The sequence below is a fragment of the Barbatula barbatula genome (genome assembly GCF_947034865.1).
Source record: "Barbatula barbatula genome assembly, chromosome: 21".
Lineage (NCBI taxonomy): Eukaryota > Metazoa > Chordata > Actinopteri > Cypriniformes > Nemacheilidae > Barbatula > Barbatula barbatula.
In genome coordinates, this window is record NC_136784.1 from 1,705,640 (window position 1) to 1,721,431 (window position 15,792).

The following is a 15,792-nucleotide window of genomic DNA, read 5'->3' on the forward strand; positions in this document are numbered from 1 at the left end:
CAGTTTAGTTTGCTTCTGTTGCAATTTGTTCAAGAGTGACGCCATTTTGGCATTAAATAACTGCCGTCTGTTAACACAACTGCGAAGTATAACACACCGTTGCCATGAAAAACAGCTTGTCTGTAAAGATAAGGGCTTATGTCATTTCTGCTTGGTGCGTGTATAAACTGCTGGGAGGTGTGTAACCCGGGTTAAAAACAAGTATTAGCATAAAGTAATAGCAGAATATACATTTATTCTTGTCCTTTAATTATTTTGTTTAGAAAATGAGTCTTTAGTATTTAAAGTCCTTGAAACCCTGAGAAAAACGGTGTTTAAAGAATTAATTTTATTTGTTGAAGCACACTTTGTATTTAATTTGTTCCATTTCCTGTATTTTATTTTATTTTTATTTATTTCTCAAGTTCTACAAAATGTGCATTCTACGCAAATCAAAAACTAAATTATACCTTGTGTGAGTGGCTCATTATTGTTGTGACATCCTTATTCTCTGCAGGCGAATTTTAGTCTTCCGGTTTAACTGGTCCATACGCAGACATTTGTGTGATGATGTCCCACTCGTTTTATGAAGAAAAAAGCCTTAAGTTTTCAGAAACATCTATACGAAAAAACTTTGTCTGATGGGGAAATTCTTGAAAAACCGGATTCAGTGTTTTACTTTTGTCGTCGTAATTTGTTAATTATTTAAGTATAAAAAATATATAGCTAATAATTGTATGCCTATTTATGTTTTTTATTTAGCCTATATTATATGTTTATTATTATTTTCTGTCCTGTTCTGTTCTATTGTTTAGGCTGTCTGTTCCTCTTTTAGATAAAAGCCCAAGTCTAAATCGTTCATTGTCATTCTATATGGATCTTTCAGATTTAGGTCTGGATTTCCATGCTACTATGATGTTACCAATGTGTCAAAAAATATTTATCAAACGACAGTGCCCCCCCCGCTGATGATCCAATGCCCCTCCAGTAGATCTGCTCTGACGCGACTCTGGTTGTGACATATATTGTCTCTAGTTGATTCGTGTCTCGATTAGAGCTACTTTAAAATGAATGGTTGTCATAAGGAAATGTGAAATCCATTATTGCCTGTTATTCGGGCCTGTAATATATTTATTTGTTATAAAATATGTTTTTATAAAAACTAGATTTATTTTAATGTTTTTCAATGTGGAAATGGCTTTTAAAAAGATCAAATATGTTATTTTATTTATCCGTAGCAGTAAAACATGATTTATGTGATACAGGGCCGTGCCTTATAAGTTTGAATTAGAAGTATATAGCAAAGACGAATTGTTTTAATTCTCCTAGTGATTTTAAAGTGAATGAGCTGTGTTCTGATCATGTGCATTTAATCTACTTTAAATTATTCAACATGTGTACAGAATTATTCAACCTAAACGATTGCTTGACAAGCCTGAGTTTAAACAGTGACGCGTCCCGCATCAAATCAATTTGTCCCGTATTTTACATTGGTCCATAATGTCTTTTTGAACAATGTGATTTGACAGCGGATGAAATCATAACAATATAACAGTATCTGTAAGAATAATCTGGCAATAGGTTGAATACTGTAAATGCAGCCAATATTTTGGTCAAAATCTATTATAACAAAACACACCAGGATGACGTTGATGAGTCTTCAGGCACAAAGCTTACAAGATCCATTCTAGGCTTGTCTCTGTTCTGGCGTTGAACTGGTAGACAGGATCCCCACAGCCCCCTTCAATTCAGTTCATCGGCGCCAGCGGTGAATTAAGAAGCACTTTCCGAGGTGAGGCTTAATTTGGCGGGGTACATGAGCTCTGAGCGCCCGGTGACCGCCTGGAGCTCATATCTCCGAAGTCGTCCAAACTGTGTTTTAAAAAGATGCTTAAACAGATCTTTATTAAGGGACTGCAGATTTGAACGTAAAAAATACATTATCGCCTAAAAATGTATTATAATTACATTAAGTGACAAATTAACAGTAGTATATTCAACTTTTGTCATATATTCATATTCAACTACGCAGTGCATGTTACATTTGGGAAATATTTCTCCTCAGCAGCAACGTTAATATGTTATTGTAAATATAACTGAGCCAAACTAAATGTAGGGCTACACCAGACTTACTCGTTTCGCTAAAGGTACTTTACACAGACGGTATTCATTTTCGGGTGGGTGCACATTCTCTTGAAGTGGGGTACACCAATGCTACTCATAGATATTTATTTATATATTTACATTTACAGAGAAAATAAAACAACTACAAAACAACGATGTGTGGAGTCAACAATACGCTGACTGCTGACCTGGACAACGTCACAGTTGACCGCGTGGCATTGTGGGATATGTAGTCTTGCAGTGCCCTATAATACTATGATAATGGTAATATTAAGTCAAGTCAAGTCAGCTTTATTTTTACAGTGCTTTTTACAATTTTCATTGTTACAAAGCAGCTGTAGAAGAAAACATTGACTATAAGCAAAACATATAAAGTTATGTAAGTCAAACAAAAGAAAAATGTTGCTCAGTTGGGAACAAAATAGGTCAAAATATTGGACATGTGGGCAATTCAATGCAAATGTCAACCTTTAGCTCGAAAAAAGCATTTAGCAAAGTTTTTAAAGCATGTTTTTCAAGGTCAAGTCAGTGAATTTGTTGCCGTTTCAGATCGGTCACATTGTCCTGAATGTTTATTAAAAAGAACACACTGATCTTTGAAATTGAACAATAAGTGCAGTATATTTTAAGACATCTGTTGGCCTTTATCACAGCATGTGCTATTGGTTATAAAATGATAAAGATGTCGTCAAATGTTTTAAATGTTAATTGATTTATTGAAAGAAAACACGTATGCATTCATATTCATTTAAATGTAAAATCTTGATGATTGACAACTTATTAAAGAACCGTCATGTATTGACTGCCCATTCCACATAAAAAAACTGAATAACAGCTGCGGATAAAAGACATTTTATTGTCATCCAAAAAAGACATACTTAACTTTTTATTTTAAATTATGAAAAGCAATTGTTTATTATAAGACAGGTGTGATGATCAACGGGTTTTTAGAAAAAGACTAAAATATGGATAGAGTTTCTCAATGAAGGATTGACCAGTATAAGAGTAGATATGAGATCTGGACTCCACATCATAAAAGGAGATCAAACCCTCCTCATAATCCACAAACACACCCACCTTCTGTGTCTTTACACTCAGAGACAGAGAGACAGAGGGATCAGAACCAGCTATATATACATTTTCATTAATCATCCACAAACGCCAGAATCCATCATCTGGTGTCAATGAAATAACTCCCTTCCTGTTAACAGATTCTCTGGTCACTCCTAAAATCAAGTCAGTATTTCCCTTCACCTGAACCTCATAATAAAATCTCCCTGATGAGAATCCCTCTTTACTCAGGACAGATGGAAATCTATCAAATCTCTTTGGGTTGTCTGAAAGTTTATGATAAATGTCTCCAGCGCTCACTTGTTTCTCATCATCAGACAAGATGAGTCTAGGATGAGCTGTATCAGGATCCAGAGTCACGTCCACTGAGAGAGATCAGAGAATATGAATCACAACTGATGATGATGTTTGTGTTATTTAATGAATAATGTATCAGTATATAAATGTAAAGTATTGTAATATAAAAGTGAAGAGAGCAGAGGGCTGTTCCTGCAAAACTGCTGCATCCACTCTCTGTAAAGACAAATGACAATAAAACATCAGCTGATCTTGTGATTTGTGTTTGTTTGTGCGTCTTAATAATCAATTGTAAACAAACTTGGCTTGCTTGGCAGTTCAACCCCCCTATAATAAAACTATATGTGATGTGTGTGCAGCAAATCTTTATTTGTGAGGATCAAATGTTCATTTTTTTTGAACATTCATGAACTTGAACTTGAAATGTTATCAGTAATACAGTGAATTATCATTACAACCCACTTGTGAGCACATTTTGTTGGTCCCCACTAATACAAATCTTGTTTTTCTTTAAATCTAATGTCTAGCACATGTTTGTGTGATTATTAGGTTTAGTTGTTGTGGTTCAGAGATAGAATTGTCATGATTCTGCCTGCTCTTGTCTTGATTTTCTGGTCTAGGGGCAGAATCATGACAGACCCACGTGTTTTATGTGGAGAGGATCATATTATGGTCAATCAGGACATAATATGCCTTCTCTCCTGTCTCGTCATTTGGCCCTGCCCCTCTCGTTTCTAGTATTGCTCTCCTCCTGTGTCGCATTACCCACACCTGCCTATCGTTATCCCCTTTGTTAGTCTCCCTATATAATACCCTCTTGTCTATTGTCTTGTGCTCGTTCGTTGTACATGTTTCATGCTTTTTGCCATGCCATGTCTTGGAGTCTTTGTCATTGTCATTGATAGTCAAGTCAAGTCAAGTCAAGTCAGTGTGAGTGTTTTGTTTTGTTAGTCTAGGTGTTTTTGTAGTTGTAGTTCTTGTCAAGTGTTAGTCTTCAGTTTATTGTGTTCCCTGTTTACCCCCTCGTGGGTTGTTGTTTTGTTCCTGTTTATTATTTATTAAAATCCTGTTTAAACCCTGTTTCGCTGCCTGCACTTGGGTTCTCTTTCCGCGTTCCTGACAGAACGAACGAGCCACTACAGAACCCAGCGGCAGCATGGACACTGACCGGTCCAGCTTGGCCCGTCGCCTCTGCAGTCTTCGCCAGGGGAATGAGACTGTGGATGAGTATGTGGGGAGGTTCCTGGACATCGCGGAACAAGGTGCGTTCGGAGAGGGGGAGCTGGCGGTGCTTTTCAACGCCGGTCTCAGAGAGCCACTCTCTCGCTCCGAGATGAGGGCGATGAGGCCGTTGGATTTCGACGCCGTGTGGGTAACTGCCGCAGAGCGTTCGGAGTCCGCGACCTCATCGAACCCATTTTGCTCATCTCCGCTGGTAGCGATACCCGAGAGTGGTCCTCTGCAGATGGGTGTTGTGGGCATTGCCACGCACCACTCTCCAGCCTCGGCAGCCTCTCCACAACCGCCCAGTCTCACTGGCAAGCGGGGGAGACGGGAATCCTGGGGGTCCTCGTCCGAGGCCTCCAATCCCGAGCCGCCCATCCCATTCACTTCGTTCCTGCAGCCGACCACCAGGCGGGTGGCTCGGCAGAAGAAGAGGCAACGGAGGGCGGCTCGGAGTCCGGTGGTCCCGGTGGTCCCGTCAAGTCCGGTGGTCCCGGTGGTCCCGTCAAGTCCGGTGGTCCCGGTGGTCCCGTCAAGTCCGGTGGTCCCGGTGGTCCCGTCAAGTCCGGTGGTCCCGGTGGTCCCGTCAAGTCCGGTGGTCCCGGTGGTCCCGTCAAGTCCGGTGGTCCCGGTGGTCCCGTCAAGTCCGGTGGTCCCGGTGGTCCCGTCAAGTCCGGTGGTCCCGGTGGTCCCGTCAAGTCCGGTGGTCCCGGTGGTCCCGTCAAGTCCGGTGGTCCCGAGTCCGGTGGTCCCGAGTCCGGTGGTCCCGAGTCCGGTGGTCCCGAGTCCGGTGGTCCCGAGTCCGGTGGTCCCGAGTCCGGTGGTCCCGAGTCCGGTGGTCCCGCAGGCGCCCAAGCCATGTTCCTCAGCCGGCCTTCCAGCCGGCCTCAAGCCATGTTCCTCAGCCGGCCTTCCAGCCGGCCTCAAGCCATGTTCCTCAGCCGGCCTTCCAGCCGGCCTCAAGCCATGTTCCTCAGCCGGCCTTCCAGCCGGCCTCAAGCCATGTTCCTCAGCCGGCCTTCCAGCCGGCCTCAAGCCATGTTCCTCAGCCGGCCTTCCAGCCGGCCTCAAGCCATGTTCCTCAGCCGGCCTTCCAGCCGGCCTCAAGCCATGTTCCTCAGCCGGCCTTCCAGCCGGCCTCAAGCCATGTTCCTCAGCCGGCCTTCCAGCCGGCCTCAAGCCATGTTCCTCAGCCGGCCTTCCAGCCGGCCTCAAGCCATGTTCCTCAGCCGGCCTTCCAGCCGGCCTCAAGCCATGTTCCTCAGCTGGGGACTCCTACAGCCCCTGGGACTTCGCGCTCTCGAGCGCCGCCCCCCAGGGTGTCCCCTAAGTCCCCTGGGACTCCGCGCTTCCGAGCGCCAGGGACAAGAACTGTTCCCCCTTATTCCAATCCCTACGGATTTACCCCCCCGGACTCTTGTGTTCCCCCAATGAACTCTTGTGTTCCCCCACCCCCCCTCCCCTGTTTGTTATTTTTATTATGTCACCCCAACCCATTGATTATTCTTGCCTGTCTGCCCTTGTTGTTTTTTACCATGTTTTGTTGGATGTTGTCCGTTTCCCAGTCAGTCTTGTCTCGTTAGTCTGCTCCTTTGGTGAACGCCAGGGGGCGTTCATTAAAGGGGGGGGTCCTGTCATGATTCTGCCTGCTCTTGTCTTGATTTTCTGGTCTAGGGGCAGAATCATGACAGACCCACGTGTTTTATGTGGAGAGGATCATATTATGGTCAATCAGGACATAATATGCCTTCTCTCCTGTCTCGTCATTTGGCCCTGCCCCTCTCGTTTCTAGTATTGCTCTCCTCCTGTGTCGCATTACCCACACCTGCCTATCGTTATCCCCTTTGTTAGTCTCCCTATATAATACCCTCTTGTCTATTGTCTTGTGCTCGTTCGTTGTACATGTTTCATGCTTTTTGCCATGTCTTGGAGTCTTTGTCATTGTCATTGATAGTCTAGTCAAGTCAAGTCAGTGTGAGTGTTTTGTTTTGTTAGTCTAGGTGTTTTTGTAGTTGTAGTTCTTGTCAAGTGTTAGTCTTCAGTTTATTGTGTTCCCTGTTTACCCCCTCGTGGGTTGTTGTTTTGTTCCTGTTTATTATTTATTAAAATCCTGTTTAAACCCTGTTTCGCTGCCTGCACTTGGGTTCTCTTTCCGCGTTCCTGACAAGAATATCATAAGACTGATATAAAATCAATGGATGTCTATGTAATGCCCCCACTATTGTGTGTGTGTTTCAAATCTTCTACAAAAATCCTTCTTTATTTGCTGATTTGATTTCATTATTTAAAATTGTTTCCTTGTACTTGTACTTAAGTCTGCTGTCTTAAATCATCTCAATAAAGTCTCATATTTTACTTCTGGAATAAAGACTATTAGAGCAAAAGGAAACATCCAACATACAGTGTATCTGTCATCTTTACAATAAAAACTAAATTGCACATACGTTTAAAATGACGTTTTCATTGCATTCAAATTAAACTGTTTACAGAGGATCTGATCTTTACTAACCAGCTTTATCTGTCTCCAGGTCACGGTTTCTCTACTGCAAGAATTCAAGTCTAGCTGGTGTTTCCAAGAAAAAGACAGAGATGATCTCATATGTATCTTGTGAAGCATTTCAGCAAAAATCTTAACAATTAACAGACTGTCCTGAGATGAACTAAAATAACATCAAATTCTGATCTCTCAACATGAATCTTACTATGTGAACAGTTGCCTTATTTGTTTGTATTCGAAACTTCATTTGTGAACCTGGACCACAAAACCAGTCATAATAGTTCATTTATATCATCTGAAAGCTGAATAAATAGACTTTCTATTGATGTATGGTGTTTGGATGCAATACAATATTTGGCTGAGATATCACTATTTAAAACTCTGAAATCTAAGGGTGCAAAAAAAATCTTAAATATTGAGAAAGTCGCCTTTAAAGTTATCCGTCTGAGGTGCTGTAGCAGGCTATTGCTAAGAAGAAACAGACTTGTATCAACGCTCTCTATCGGCTTTAAATTAACGCTGAAATGACATTGTGGAGAATAGATAACCCAAAAGCTGCTGTTTCTGGCTATTTTTCACACTAAAGAATGTGAAGCTACCTGTTGAAATTTGCGCCATCTTGGGAGGATCGCTGCTAGTGCAGTCAATGCAGTATTTTTTTCTTATTTGATTTGGAAATATAACTGTGGTACGTCGGTCTTGCTGTGTTAAAAACTGCAATTGCATTACGCAGAATCGTTCAGGGAAAGCCCTGGTTCTTTCACTTTCTATTTCTCCGTATACCAACAAAATAAGAAATGATATCAAAACAATAATATAATCTTCCCAAGATGCCAAATCAAAACTGAGCAAAAGTCTTGTAGTGTGATTCAGCTTTAAGACTGGTTGTTTTGTCCAGATGTAGATTTACAATATTGGTGCAGTATTTAAATAAATGAAAAGTTTGGATCCAAAATGATATAACGCAAAAGCTCTAAAAATGTTTTAAAAAATCATATTTTTGTATTATGTCATCATGTTTCTATTGTGTTTTATTGTCTACACTGGATGCGACAGGTGCGACATGAAAACCTGCTGCTTCTTAATGGGTTTGTCACCCATCCAGTGTGGAATTTTTTTATTATAATGGTTCTGTGTTTCTAATGACTTTTGTTGTGTTGCACCAGTGGCGTCCGGTGTAGACACAGTGTTAGTTAGCTGTATTTTTTTGTTATTATGACTTAAATTAAAACAAACCAACTGCAGTTTGATTTATATTCATTGGAATACACAATAAAAAACATGACTTTTCTAATTTAGGAGCCAAACTCTTCATTTGTTCTGTAGCTCAGGTGTTTCCTGAACTGGTGTAAAACATTAAACTATGTGTATTATCTTCACCTACCAGATGCAATAATATACAACACTAACAGGACAATTCCTATAATGCTTGAGCAAAAATCCTCAGATAAAAACATTTGCTGACGTCTCAAGAGCTCCTGATGTTGTTCCTAAAAGAAAACACACCGGTGATGTCACATGTTTCTTGTAGCATTTCAGCAGAAATCTTAATAATTAACAGACTGTCCTGAGATGAACTAAAATAACATATTAAGTCAAAAACCAGACTTCTCTGGTGGATCTCTCCAAATGCTGCTGGGGTTTTAAAAAGGGTCAAACCTGACTGTTGGGATAAAATAACCCAGCAAATGGTTTTGACCCAACAGTGGGTTAAAAGAACTCAACATTTTGGGTGAAAACAACCTATCAGGGGTTAATTATGACCCAAAGGTCAAGTTCATAAATTTTTGTCAGTAGAAACCAAGATGTTTGTCGCCTTGCATCGCGCCACATACAGAAGGGCCAGTATATTTTGTTTATAATGGATTCTGTTGTCTTTTGTTGCTATCGTGTTACTTTCTGTCCACAGTTTTGTTTGCATTTCAACTGATAAAAAGTCACTTTGAAAAAAAGTATCTACCAAAAATATTAAATAAATATAATTTGTTTGTACAAATATAAATGTCAATGTATATATTAATATAACTCAATGAAGTATCCTTAGATATAAAAGAGCCTGTATGATGAGATTCGCTGACCTGTAAGAGGAGGAGATTATTTTCAGTCTTTGAGATCTTCTGCTGCTGCTTAATGTTTCTGTTCTTCAGCTCAATGATCTCCTGATCTCCAACTTTAATGAAGTTCTCTGCTGACCTCTGCTTCTGTTTCACCATCATCAGCTCAGCGTCTCTCATCTTCAGCTCTGTGTTTATCTTCTTCAGCTGAGTGATCTCCTGATCTCGAAGTTTAATGAAGTTCTCTGCTGTCTTTTGCTTCTGTTTCACCATCTTTAGCTCAGCGTCTCTCTTCTTCAGCTCAATGATCTCTTGATCTCGAACTTTAATGAAGTTCTCTGCTGTCCTCTGCTTCTGTTTCACCATCTCCAGCTCAGCGTCTCTCTTCTTCAGCTCAGCGTCTCTCTTCTTCAGCTCAGCGTCTCTCTTCTTCAGCTCAATGATCTCTTGATCTCGAACTTTAATGAAGTTCTCTGCTGTCATCTGCTTCTGTTTCACCATCTCCAGCTCAGCGTCTCTCTTCTCAAGCTCAGCATCTCTCATCTCCAGCTCAGCGTCTCTCTTCTTCAGCTCAGCGTCTGTCTTCTTTAGCTCAGTAATCTCCTGATCTCGAAGTTTAATGAAGTTCTCTGCTGTCATCTGCTTCTGTTTCACCATCTCCAGCTCAGCGTCTCTCTTCTTCAGCTCAGCGTCTCTCTTCTCCAGCTCAGCGTCTCTCTTCTTCAGCTCAGCGTCTCTCTTCTTCAGCTCAATGATCTCCTGATCTCGAACTTTAATGAAGTTCTCTGCTGTCATCTGCTTCTGTTTCACCATCTCCAGCTCAGCGTCTCTCTTCTCAAGCTCAGCATCTCTCATCTTCAGCTCAGCGTCTCTCTTCTTCAGCTCAGCGTCTCTCTTCTTTAGCTCAATGATCTCCTGATCTCGAAGTTTAATGAAGTTCTCTGCTGTCATCTGCTTCTGTTTCACCATCTCCAGCTCAGCGTCTCTCTTCTTCAGCTCAGCGTCTGTCTTCTTTAGCTCAGTGATCTCCTGATCTCGAAGTTTAATGAAGTTCTCTGCTGTCATCTGCTTCTGTTTCACCATCTTCAGCTCATCGTCTCTCTTCTTCAGCTCAGCGTCTCTCATCTTTAGCTCAGATTCTCTCATCTTTAGCTCAGCGATCTCCTGATCTCGAAGTTTAAGGACATTCTCTGCTACTTTCTGCTTCTGTTTCACCATCTCCATCTCATTTTCCATCTCATTGTTTCTCCATTGTATCTCAGTAATTTCCTTTTTCAGATCTTTAATGAGACATTCATGTTGTGTCTCTGCTACTCTGTGCATCTCTGCTGTCATCTGCAGCTTAATGTTTCTCTTCTTCATTTCAGAGATCTCCTGCTCCAGATATTTAATGACACGTTCATCGTGTGTCTCTGCTCCTCTTGGCCTCTCCTCCATCATCTCCTGCAGCTCAGACTGACACCATTACAAAGAAAAATAAAACAATAAATCTATTAAACATGAGGGAGTATTTATCAGTCAATACTTGTAAAAACGTTGTTTTGGTAAAGAGATAATAGAGATCTATTGAGGAATAACACATATGTCTGAGTGAACTCTTCCTACAGTATACTCACCTCTCTTATAGGAACAGTGTTGTGATTCTTGTGTTCTCCTTCAGTGCAGGACAGACACACGTGTGTCTGATCATCTCTACAGAAGAGCTCCAGAGGTCTCTCGTGTTTCTGACATATATAATCCTGCAGATTCTTCACAGGATCAATGAGTTTGTGTTTCTGTAATCCTGACACTCTCAAATGAGGCTCCAGGTGAGTTTCACAGTAAGAGCTCTGACACACCAGACACGACTTCACAGCCTTCAGCTTTCCTTCAGTACAGATGTCACACACAACTTCAGCTTCAGCTTGTTCTTCTTGAGTTTTCTTCTTATGTTCATCCACAAGTTCTCTGAGTGTTGTATTAATCCTGAGATCAGGTCTCGGGTCGAATGTTTCATTACAGTTTGGACATCTGCAGTCTTGACTGCTGTTCCAGTATCTACTGAGACAGATCTTACAGAAGTTGTGTCCACATGGAGTGCTGACTGGATCACTGAACACATCCAGACAGATTGAACACAATAGATCTCTAGAGGACATCCCTGCAAAATTATGTAAATATTATCACCTGTTCTGCATATAATATTTATTTAACATAATAAATCTGTTGAGGACAATCTGTGTTATATTTCTTTCACTTACCAGCTGTGTTCACTACACTTCTACAATGACCGATTGTAATATGCATGTACTTTGTTTTTAGTGGGCTGTCATGCTATTTATTTTTGAGAGGACGGTATAGATTTATGACAGAAAGAAGAGGGGAACAGGACCGGCAGAAGACCTTGGGCTGGTCCTCAAGCAGGTCTACTGAAGCACAAGTGTAACATATGATTGAGTACACAGCCCATCATCTCCTATTGATGTTTGGCACTTTAACAGGTTCATGTTAATGTTCATACAGTTCTCTCATTTCTACACCAATGTTACAGGATTAGCCACATACCTATAAACTAAAGCCTGTATTCACAAAACATCTTAAGGCTAAAAGAAGCTCTTAACTTGCTGATTTAGGAGAAACTCTTAAAAATAATGGGCTCCTTTAGTACTAGAATATTTCCAAAGTGTTATAAAACCAGCTCCTAAACCTGTGAGACGTTAGGAGTCATGAAGAGGACTCCTAAGTCACTAAGACCAACTCACAAAAATCCTATAATGGCTGTAACACCGGCAGTCTGCTTTGAAACCTAATTATCTTAGAAAGATTTCATGTCAATGAGCTTTACCATAAGGACTACTTATATCTGCTTATAACTGTTTATGAGACATGCAAAATGCTTACAATTAGCCGAACTCTTTATATATATACTTTAAATGAACATAGATAGCTCTTTTTTTAATAATTCAAAAATCATGTTGTTTATTGTGTTGTATTGTTCTAATTAGCTGTATTTTTTAAGTTATTAATAAGTTTACTTAATAAAAAACAATAAAAAAAACAGTTTCAGTTTGATTAATATTAATTGGAATGCATAATAAAAACTAGAATTTAAAAAAGAAACATTTAGTTATTTTGTATTTGTTAGTTTGCTTTTTTAATTGAACTCTTCACTTATTGAGTTAGTAACTAAGTGTATATTTTGTCATCTTAATTTGAATACGGCAATGCTTATATATTAAAATATTTTATTTGAATATAACAACATTTTTATTTTAAGATCTTTATTTAAATGTGTCAGCATGAGACCTCATTCTATTATATTTCTAAGATATAATGACTGACAGAGACCCATCCTCTACCAGCCAATCACTGTGGTCATAGTCTGTAAGCTTGGTGACATCATCCGTAGCAACAAGGTCAACCTCGCCCTTTTCATTCTGTTCCTTATTAAAAGTTGCCCTCATCAGCATTGTTGGTTTTTAACTAAACACTTTTACTGCTGTTTAGGAGAGCTCTTAGTGTTAGATCAAATGTTTTGTGAATATGGGCCCTGATTGGTTAATAGAAAAGTTTTTCAGGGGTAAACAATGTTGTTCACTAAAAAAACACAATAACAATGTGAGTATTTGTCATGATGTAACAACAGTTTAAAATGGTGTCATTAAATGTTATATGAATTAATGTATACATTTACTTTTTAAGATACATCTTTATATATGCATATAAACGCCCCACACGTTTAACCCAGAATTGGGAAAGTTTAAAGGTAGAAAGAGGCTATTTAAAATGATATTTGCCTGTTAAGATACAGTTTTGTACCATCATTACAGTTTCACCTGTTGTTATTTACCTGCAGTCGAGATGCAGACAAACCTACAGTAGTTGTGTTTTTCTGGACTTTTTGTTGTTTCTAAAACACAAGACAAATACTAAATGTTATTCACAATTGTAGTTTAGCCCACATAAAATAGCATTTTGACTGTTCTCTGACTGGCACTAGGGCAACCATTTACTAAACATCTTCATTGTTTCTACACCCATTTCTGATACCATTTCAAGTGTAAAAAACAAATAAAATTTGACATCCTTTAACCCGCTTTGACATATAAAGCGAAGCACTAAAATGATATTTCTGTCTCTTACCTGTGAGTGTAGATCAGATGTGTTCACTCTTACGATGGTTGTTTTCCTTCCGTCATTTCTACAGTGATGATGTTACAGGTATTTCCACATTCTTGCTAAATACTGTAGATGTTTATGTAAGTTCGCAACAGTGTCCCGCCCCATTTTTGGAATTTTGAAGTGCAAACAAACACACAGTAACTTGTGTACCAGGGCCTCTATTAAAGAAAAATCTTAATCCCTTTAAAATTACAGAACAGATCCTAGTAAAGAAAGAAAGAAGTATTTCAAAAAGCATCTTAACCCTTAAGAGAGCTCTTAAGGTCCAAATTGTTACGAGTAGCGAGGAGGACTTTTAAGACATTTAAGAGTTTATTTTGAAGCGGAGATACCATGTTACAATATGTTTAAATGACAGAGAAAATTATTTCTAATCGGCCAATTGCATTAAGCATAGAGGCTTGCTGACAAAATCCATAGCAACAAGATCATAATTTAGATGTTTATTTCTATTCCTTAGTAAAAGTTGCACTCAGCAGCATTGTTAATGGGTTTTAATAGTAAACTCTAAACAAAAACGTTTACTTCTATTTAGAAGAACTCTAAGTGATGTTATGTGAAAATGGACCCAGATTTACACTGCAACACATAACTAAAAAGAAACACACATCACATAGAAAGTGTATTAGTTTATTTTCCCTCATTAATTTAATCCCAGTCTCTTCAGGATTGCCCAATGCCAAAATAAAAACACAGAAAATGTAAGTGTATAATCCCAAAACCACTGAATAGTGAAAAAATACGAAAACGGCTGTAGGGTCCCACACACAAAAATCAATAAGAAATACTTAAATAAATGGATATTTATAAGATATATAGTATTATAAGGCAATCTGTGAGAAAAATGTATTGCCTATGTCCTCCGCTCTGTTTAAGCAGATTTTTCATAAAGCTTAACACATGAGCGAGTAGTCAAAACAATTGCTGCATGAAATAAATATTGCAACAACAACTAAATTTTGAAACACAACAAGTAATAATAGCAATTATGAGAAATATAAAAAACAAACAAAAAATGGTAACTTGTAAACAGTGTTTTCTCCGAATTTTTTTCACATTTGCCGTGTTATAATTCCACCAACAGAATCATTACATTTTAAATCAACAGTCAAACACAATACTATGTTTTGTATTCTAAGATAACTGTATATAATTTTAGTCTGCCAATCAATGTAAGAGCGCCACCCCCAGGCACACTTGAACTCTGCTAAAATGTTCTGCCTGTGTTCAGTCTTTTAAATATAAATCTCAGTTAATCACAAGTTAGTCTGAATTTGTGACTATTGTAAGAGGAAATCTGTAATGACTGTAACTGAGTAGCGGCTTTGATTGTCATACATTGACGTGGGCCGGATTCTGGGTCATTTCGTACGATTTCTATGTTTGCCAGGTTACAAGCTGTTACCCAAGTTTAACATTCAAATGACTCAATGCATGCAGAACACTTTTGACTGATGTCTCTTGTCTTTGCGTAATTTAACCTGAGGATGGAGGACATTAAATGGCAGGCAGCGTGTTCATTTTCATCTATCTCATATTTGGAAGCTTAATTTACATTTATTCATTTTGCAGACGCTTTTATCCAAAGCGACTGACAAGTAGTTTTTTTTTACAGTGGCAAATTATTGCAGAGCAAACAGAGGTAAGGTGCCTTGCTCAAGGGCACTTCAGTCATGACCTAGGCCAGACGGAATCTGCTGACTTTTTTTGGTAATTCTGCGCAGAATTTTTTTCTTAATCTGCGGAATTCTGCGGAATAGTTATTCAATTGTTTGAAATGTGTTATAATTTAAAAAATGTTTTAAAATAAATGTGTTAAAAGATTTGAGAGATGGGCCTTTAAACTTTACAAAATAAAAGCATTTACATATCCGCTGTAAAAAATTGCAATTAAACCTAAATAAAAAGGTTATGAACATGTTTTATTAACACCATTATTGAATATAGACCTACTTGTTTATTTATAATATACATTTTAAATGCAGAATGACATATTTTTATAATGATGATCATACATGTAAACTGTGCGCTGTTCACAGCTTTAAACTATGACGATCTCAGTCGTGTTTTTGAAGACTTTAATGGATCTTTCAGTGATTCTGTTTCAGCACATGAGATGAAGAAGAAAGGACATAATGTGGAAAAAAACATAAACGCTTTAACAAACTTGTTCGCTCATTTCATTGTTGTGTGTGAGTTTGCTGCGTCTGATTACGCAGCGCTTCTTAAACCCAATTATAATGTGTAGGCTAAGCTTGCTTTTATCAACAAGAACACGTGATGCAATACGAACACGACAACCATATCGTGTGGACATTTATACAGATAGGCTGCTTAATTAGTGGTTTTTACTTTTGCTTTGCGTTAGATAAAGTTAGCTTGTTC

At 39.0% G+C, this 15,792-nt stretch overlaps 2 protein-coding genes across 2 annotated transcripts; both read right to left on the minus strand.

Annotated features, from left to right (window-relative positions):
- Positions 1-2,802: 2,802 nt before the first annotated feature.
- Positions 2,803-13,433, minus strand: LOC306910525 (uncharacterized protein). Its single transcript, XM_079485112.1, has 7 exons — positions 13,369-13,433; positions 13,076-13,135; positions 10,863-11,386; positions 9,271-10,701; positions 8,577-8,682; positions 7,205-7,258; positions 2,803-3,687 (listed from the first exon to the last, which is right to left on the minus strand). The coding sequence occupies exons 3-6, from the start codon at positions 11,382-11,384 to the stop codon at positions 7,236-7,238; spliced, it is 2,082 nt and encodes a 693-aa protein (XP_079341238.1). The 5' UTR covers positions 11,385-11,386; positions 13,076-13,135; positions 13,369-13,433; the 3' UTR covers positions 2,803-3,687; positions 7,205-7,235.
- LOC306910443 (E3 ubiquitin-protein ligase TRIM39-like) lies at positions 3,040-3,923 on the minus strand (the record flags this gene model as incomplete). The annotated part of the gene is made up of 2 exons (XM_079485020.1): positions 3,040-3,539; positions 3,911-3,923. The coding sequence occupies 2 exons, from the start codon at positions 3,921-3,923 to the stop codon at positions 3,040-3,042; spliced, it is 513 nt and encodes a 170-aa protein (XP_079341146.1).
- Positions 13,434-15,792: the final 2,359 nt, after the last annotated feature.

What these genes read in the sequence shown, in the direction of transcription:
- LOC306910525 (XM_079485112.1), bottom strand. Translation starts at nt 11,384, where the DNA reads ATGTCCTCTAGAGATCTATTGTGTTCAATCTGTCTGGATGTGTTCAGT. An exon ending in ACACTGTTCCTATAAGAGAG is followed by an intron (nt 10,702 to 10,862) that starts GTGAGTATACTG and finishes TAATGGTGTCAG; the next exon opens with TCTGAGCTGCAGGAGATGAT. An exon ending in ATAATCTCCTCCTCTTACAG is followed by an intron (nt 8,683 to 9,270) that starts GTCAGCGAATCT and finishes GTTTTCTTTTAG; the next exon opens with GAACAACATCAGGAGCTCTT.